We start from the raw sequence: 8,032 nt of genomic DNA, 5'->3' as shown, positions 1-8,032 counted from the left end.
GCTAGCATAGAACTCCAGTGTAGGGTAGACTACAATTTATGCTGTTCTCTTCTTGCTGAATGTTCTCTATGTTAGTGGATTAATGTAATTTTGCAAATAATAAACTTATATTAATAAACAGATATTTCCCAGAACTTGTATTCAATCTTAAGGAAATATAAGGACATTTGGCTTCAGTAATAATGTGTATCAATTATATTACTTAATATAGAGTAAGAAGTTTTGGTTGAAAACTAGCAATCTAACTACTGAAAAGGCATGCAGAAACCTTACAAACACCAACAGCAGCACAGTTGGCACTGATAAAAGGCTTGCTGGCTCATATAGCTATAGAAGGCGATGTGAAAGCTTTTACATTACATTTTTGCTCAGTGGTCCAACCCGGACCACAGAACTACACAGTGCATTGCCTACACAGCTATTTAAAGGACAAGTGTGTTTATCTGTCCTTCATAGGACCATATACCATGAACAAATATTTGTAGGAGAATTTTCGAGAACATTTTGGACTAGCATGACAAATTTGCAGACTTTTACTTTCAACATGTTTATTAAAAATAAAAATAAAGCATTAGGTTATTTACATGAAAGTGTCAATGCATTTCTGGAATGTGGACAAAGGGAAACCCATCTGTTTCAGGTTCTCAAGAAGTGGTAATACACTTAGAGCATACTTAGAGCTTCATTCCTTCCATCCTAATGCACAGTGTACTTTCTAGGAAAGTCCTTCCTGCGCTCTACAAGCCTAAACTGATGAATGACATGCCAGATTAATAAAGAGGTCAAAAGGTAATAGATAAGGTTAAAGCACACAACATTCCCACCAAGAGAGAAGCAGAAGAAGAGGAGCATCACCACCACAGTGTGGAACAACAAATATCCTTCATTTTACATTAAAAGTAGTTTGGCAAGAATCACTCATATAAACATGTGATTAATGTACCTTCCATCCTTCATTAAAAAAAGCTCTACATTCTAGTAGACCGTTCCACATCCATATTTGACCACGGAATGGCATGAGAATTGAGAGTCGTCTTAGACTGCCCAGGATGCAAGCCGTTTCATATCAGCATCATCCTCCACACGCTTCTTTGAATCTGCAGAGACATAAAAACACAGCCATTAGTCATAAGCAGCGGAGGAAAGCATTTCAGTCAGAGTTGTGGCATGTCTAGTGTCAGGAGTAGTGTCCAGTCTAGGATCCAGAGTAGTGCCCGGTCTAGTGTCCAGAGTAGTGTCTGGTCTAGTGTCCAGTCAAGTGTCCGGTCTAGTGTCCAGTCAAGTGTCCAGAGTAGGGTCCAGTCTAATGTTTCCTTTGCACAGCTGTGTGACTTACGAGTGCGATGCCTGGACCTATCGCTTGGCAACCTGCCCGAGGGCACACTGGGCAGCTTCGCCATGGCCTTGGGGCTCTCCTCCATTTCCAGCTCTGCCAGCTCAGCCAACAGTTCATCCTGTTTACACAAACAAACCAAAAGCACACGGGGTTTTACACTAAATGACGTCATACCGAGAAGGAAAAGGTTGTCCTTAAGGGCTAAACAAAGCTCTTAGCTCACTACATACTAGGGGGGTCATGCACAGTGAACAGGTGTCAGGTCAGAAAACATTCAACATTTGACCATCTTAGATGTATAAATGCTTTATTTGTAACGGTCTTTCCACACAAAAAAATCATCAACACTAATGCCATACCTCATCAAATTCGTCTCCAAAAGGCCGTGAGATGGCATCATTGATCTCCCTAGACAGATCCCGTTGTTCTTGAATGTCATCCATTAGCGTGTCAATCTTATCCATGTCTCTTTAAAGGGGAAGAGTGTGGGGAGATTATTCATTAGTTCCTCAAGGTAACAAGCTACTTGCTTTACTAACTGTTCTAGACACCAGAGTTTAGCTGTGACCTTTTTCTGCATTTGATGAATTTCATGGCCAGGCATTTTAATACTGTTTCCTCCAGTTTACATATATATTTTAAGTTTGATCAAATGTTGGTTTTTGTGATTAAGTGTTTTTGTTTGTTTGTTCTAACATCTATGTTGAGTCAAGAAAAAGTCCAGTTGCAATCTTTCTAATTCAATTAGATAATGAAGGCTCTTGTAATCCTTTTTTCTTGTATGCTCAACATCAGAATTATATTTGTATGTTTCTCTCTCTATTATTGTTCTATAGTTATTGTGTCCTATTCACTCACATTTTCTGATGAACTTTTTTCATGGCCTTAGCTGCGTAGCCCATGTTCATCAGCACCTCCGTGTTCATGGTGGTGTTCTCCAGGGCCTCCCTTTGGAACTCGATGGTGGAGAGCGTGCCATCGATCTGCGTCAGTTGCTGCTCGTAGCGCTTCTTCCTCTTTAACGCTTGTAAAGCGGCTGGGCAAGGCATAAGCAGCCAATGGAATCCGTTAGTGAATTGTATGACTTACAGTAACTGACTACTAGTGACAAACGCGAAAAACATTTTTACTATTTTAATCCTCAACAGCAGTTGAGTGCATATAGCCATGATATATTGAATACTGCTGTGAAAGCGCATATTAATACCGCAAAAGTGGTTGAATAGGCAATACAATTTATCACAACAAAAGAGGTCCCATGCGCGTCTTGTCAGAATATTAGTGCTTTTAGGGGTCCGCCTCTTGCTGTTTAATTCTGTTTCTTTTTGACAGCACCCCATTAAACAATCTATACCACAAAACTGCACTGAGGGAGTCGTAGGCCTACTTTCACCATATTTAAACTGCTGGGCCGGTCCCGATTACGTGTATGGCGATACTCTCCCTGAACCGGATTGACTGGTAATTGCTGTAATTTGAAATCAACAGTCCACACCCACTGGTAGTGACCGTAACGTACACTATACACATGCAACATGCGTCCAGTCGTGGACTAGTAACAATCTGCCACACGATCAGATTTCCAGTTGACTGCTATAATAACGCCCAGATAACTCCATGACAGAAAGCCTTTAAAAAATATTTTCACTTTTCAAAATAAACTAGTCTTGAACTAATTATCTGCAGAATCTGGTAACAGGTGCAGCATGGCCATCACGGTCACTTACCTCTCTTATTTCTGGTGCCATTCTTCTTAGCAATCGCAATTTCCTCGTCGATTTTACGTTCCAAATACTCTTGTTTTTTAGTAAGCATAGCCTCGGTGTCCCGTAATTTGTGAATGGCTTCTCGGGAACTCGGTTCTGCCCTGGATCGATGTTTTGATTTCGAGGAGCTAGATGAGCTAGATGAGCTAGATTTGGAGCTCGAACCTGAGAACATTTTTGAAATCTTACTCATGTTTGTTCTTTGTTCTTAATTTATTTAAAAACACGTCTGCACCTTCGACCAAATATGTGGAAGTAAACAAGTTCTATGTTAAAAGTTGCAATCCCCGGAGACTAAACGTTTCTCACATTCAAAATGATGAGAACGACGTACTTCCGGTGGGCAGGTCAGGCACCTGTTCAGGTGTAACACATGATGACGCCTGGTTGTCTGGCAGACAGATTTTTGACCATAGGCGGGCCGACTACAGCTGACTTCACCACATTCAAAATATTGGCTGGTGGCCATTGTTACTAGGCATACTTTTATGACTATTGTAAAGTTTTCCCTCCTCACTGCTCGAAAAAGTAAGGTCTTGTTTTATTTACATTCAACGCATGTGTTGCTCTTCCATTATGCCCATTAAGCCTGTCAACCACCAATTCCATTGCCCCGCATATTTTGAGAGGGAGGAGGTGTGTGTTAGTTTTAAAACTGCTCTGTTCAACAGAGTAAATAACGAGTTTCAGGGTGTGGTGCCAGACTGGCTAGCTGGGACTAATAGACAAAGTAACCAGGAAGCATTTAAAGTCCTTAAAGTCCCTTGACATAAAAAAAAGTATAATATAGTCCTACTTACTTTATCTCAGTCTGTTGGTTTATGCCAGCCAGCTTTTCAGTTATCACCGACCTAGTCTCATCCTCCCAGCAACTCCCTTAAAAATATGGATCTTGGTTTCAATGTTTTATTCCTTCATAATAACATGGTGCCTTGTTTCAGACTCTTCCGAATAAAGAGGTGCAATGGCAGATCAAATCAATGGGCAGAATTATGTGTATCAGCATTTCCACAGAAATATAAATGTACAAGAACCCAGTATCCTAAAGACATGAATGTTGTTAGAGTACACAACCGGTAGGCCATGTAATAATGTAGCAGCTGTCTCAGAATCATCTCTAGACCCAGTAGGAGTGGCAGAAAGATGTTCACCAGACAATGTGCAACTGGATGTGTATATAAGTATATGTTATTACTGGCTCTAAATCCCCTCTGTATCTGATAAACCTCACTTAGATATATATATATATACACTGTATATATATGGTTGTATGTGTCATGAAGTAAAGATGATAAATAGGTAGCTGTGCTGTTGAATCAGCACAATTTTATCTACACGTGAATCAATTTAGTTTGACAACTATTCATGTCACGTGAATGAATATGACTGATCTCTCAATTTAGAAGAGCAAGCTATTGTGGTCTTGGTTACTACAACAGTAATGTTGTTTTCCTCCTCCTTTAATAACACATAAAAAAGATATATTGATTGTTATTAAGCCTGCCCAACTTCGTCACCTCCTTATTTTGACATTTTAAAGTTTCACGTTCATGTATCATACATGCTAATCTGAAACATGTCTCCCAAGCTGTCCTTCTCAATCCGAGAGAGGCACTCAGTGGGAATGTCACAGCTCATACAGGAGGAATTTCCCTGCCGTGACTTGCGTGATGGTGTTTTTGGTGGTGTGCCGTCCTGAGGCAGTGACCTTGTCTTTGACTCGGTTCAAAAGCTGAACGGCAGGGGACAACTGCTGTGTTCTTTTTCCGAGGCCCCCAATTCTGTTCTGACAGTTGTTCCTTCAAAATATTCCACAAACGATCTCACTGTGGCAGTTATCGCCACACAGAGGCATATTGATACTGATCTTGTTTTCACCAACAGTGTCTAGGTATGTCTATGTATAACCAATACTCCTACGAGTGATGTTCTACACAGAAACTATGTATAACCAATACATTTATGAGTGATTTTCTACACAGAAACCTTTATGAGTGAAACTATGTGTAACCAATACTAGATACTTTGAAAGTGTTGGAATTTAAGTGTGTTCTTTGCACCCACAGTGTCTTGTTTCTCTCATTTTATTTGACAGTTGACAACTCTGTTCTCATAATGAAGGAGTTTAATTGTCATGGGGTGAAGCCAAAAATGTTACGTGTTCCTTAGGTCAAACCAACTGTCATGGTGACAAATCCTTCGCTTTAGTGTTTCACATTAATCAGCACTCAACACCCTAGACCCGCTGAAGTTCTGAAGACCTGCCTTGACCTAGTTTGCTTACATAGCACTTTACCTGATCGTCAGCAAGCCCTTTACCTAGTCTAAGCACCTGTACATGCTATTCCAGACTCAGCCATTGCCACCCCCAGCTGCTCAGGGCCCTCTTGCTCTCAGACGACACCTATTTCAAGACCTCCAGCCTCCAGCCTCCAGCCTCCAGGCCCCAGGCCCCATGCCCCGCACCTATTGTATAACCACCTGACCTCCTTACCCTCCCAGTCAGATGAGGAGAGTTACCACGGCGTCCTTTGGTTTTCAGAAAACGCTCTATTGTTAGGCTGCTCTTGTGTCCGCTTCCATGAACGAAACATTAGAGAGGATTCACCTATACCTTTTCCATGTTTTTTTTATGCATCACCTGATTGATTATTTCCATGGCAAATACCTGAATAGTTTTAAAGTACAGAAAATGTATAATTTCAACTCTGGAAACCCAGAATCAAGGTGGAGTTGGAGATTAGTACAACCCCTGGCAAGGAGAGTTTTTTTTTTTATCTCTGCAGACTGGGTTTTAAAAGGGGAGTTTGGAGACTAAGGGCCTGATTTACTAATATGCGAGCGCTGCTTAATCTCCGTTCGCAAATTAACGCACGGTGTTTTTGCGCATTTTCCGTGGTATTTATCAAACCACATCTTCGCTGGGCACTGGGGTGCTTACTCCGCCCTTTAAAGGGCCTTATTTACTAACGTTGATTTGCGAACGCAGCTTAATCTGCGCCTTTGCGAGGCGCACATTAACGCACGGTGTTTCCCCGCATTTTCCGTGATATTTATCAAGCCAGATCCGCGCTGCATGGGCAATCATTATTTAGCGCACCGTTAAAAGACTGGAGAAATTGCTTGCAAGTTATTGCCACCATGGAGATTCGAGGAAGAAAAAACTAAGGTTCAGCGAAGAGGAGAAAGATATATTGGTTCACGTTCGCTCAATCACTGAACCTGATTCAATGGGTTATATTGTTGTTTTGCCCGCCATCACCTACAGCGAGATGTTGAAAAGAACACGATTATAAATAATATGCTATTGGTGGCATTAATGCATAAACTGTCTATTATAACAATATATATGTGTACATGGCGAGATGAATACGTTCTACAAGGGACATGGGTTCACTACAATATACCCCCACTGAAATAAATAAATTTACCAAGTAGCCAGGCCTCTCCAAAATCACCGTTGCTCAATCATTGATAGATGGCACTATTCCGGAAGATAAAACTGTCATGGACAGACCACTACCACGTAAGTAATGGTCATGTTGGCATCACAAATGACCTGGACATTCATTGAATATGTGTGCTTTCTGTTTCGTTAAACGTGTTCGTGGATTGAAGATGGGGCTGTTTGTATGTGGGTGCGATGAATGGCTCCAATTACGTTCGGAAAGTTTAATTTCAGCTATCGTAGTGGGGAAATGTATATTGACCAGTGCCCCATAGCAATGCGTCGAGTACCTGGGTGAATATTTGGCTGAGTGAAGGCTGAGATATACCAACTGATGCTATAACTGTTTGAAATGATCCGATGCCAATATTTGCAATGTTGTCCAGAGTCTACCAACTGATTGAATGGAATGTGATCTCCGGTTGGAGTGTTACATGTCGTCTCTGATCTGGTTCAGTAATTGAAGTATTGTGTGGCTTTTAACCTGTACCGTCTAATGATTTGTGGTTCATTTAACTGAAAATGTGTTATACGAGTTGAAAAAAATAATTCTGTGCGCTGTCTCTGTCTTCTTTCTTCGCCTTGCTGTTATCACTGATGCCATATCAACGTTTTCAGACTCAATGGAAATGCGCTTGCTGGTTAAGACGTGCTTTTATGAGGCGGAGAATTAGCGCGCAAATCGGAGACTTGCGCTCACCAGGCAGTTTAGTAGATACCACGCAATACATCATTAGGCGCACTTACCTTCTCTCCTCCCATTAAAGAGCGCTTCACGCCTACGTTACCACTCACGTCCATGTAACCTCCCCTGTTCACACCCACAGGCGTTAATATGCGCTGCGCCCCTTAGTAAATACCGTTTTATGTTTACGACTGCTATTTTACGCCAGAAATGGGCGCAATCCTGTTAGTAAATCAGGCCCTAAGCATGGCAAATCTGCCTAAACCATAAGATGCCATTCAAATTAGCCCAATTTTCTTCTGAGAACTGCTGCCTACCCTAGTTTATAGGCTAATTAGCGCCAGCTTCGTCGTCGTTTGGAGATATTTATAATGCCAGTTCCTTAACAAACAAAAAAGAGGATGTTTTTACAAATAGGCTCACTCATTACGAAAGGGCTAAAACCAGTGTTTTTTTGTTTTGGTTGTTTATGTGATTGTTCCATTTGAAACACATATGACAATATAGTTTAATTAATTAAACTCTTGTCTCATCCATACTTAATTTTAAAATGAGGTGAGGATTTTTACCATTTTAAGTGGTTTCTATGGCAGCAAGACTCATGCCCTAAATAGTGACTCTCATACAGTAGGTGCTTAGTGCTACTGATGCGTTGTGTGTCTGCTCTATGTCAAGAATATCTAATCGCAAATAACAGATCACAGGTAACTGAAACTGTAAATACATTGTCCATATCGGAAAATCATCTTGCATACAACTGAAAACATAATGTCTACTGGGTATTTGACTGCTGACCT

General features: G+C 41.0%; 1 protein-coding gene across 1 annotated transcript; it reads right to left on the bottom strand.

Annotated features, from left to right (window-relative positions):
* Window positions 1-1,035: 1,035 nt before the first annotated feature.
* On the bottom strand, window positions 1,036-3,295 carry chmp4c (charged multivesicular body protein 4C; the record flags this gene model as incomplete). The annotated part of the gene is made up of 5 exons (XM_080855006.1): window positions 1,036-1,097; window positions 1,337-1,454; window positions 1,696-1,804; window positions 2,195-2,372; window positions 3,064-3,295. 5 exons carry the CDS (start codon window positions 3,293-3,295, stop codon window positions 1,036-1,038), a joined length of 699 nt encoding a protein of 232 aa, XP_080711132.1.
* Between the last annotated feature and the right edge of the window lie 4,737 nt (window positions 3,296-8,032).

The sequence above is a fragment of the Sprattus sprattus genome (genome assembly GCF_963457725.1).
Source record: "Sprattus sprattus genome assembly, chromosome: 17".
Taxonomy (NCBI): Eukaryota; Metazoa; Chordata; class Actinopteri; order Clupeiformes; family Clupeidae; genus Sprattus; species Sprattus sprattus.
This window is presented reverse-complemented; position numbering and strand designations above follow the sequence as displayed.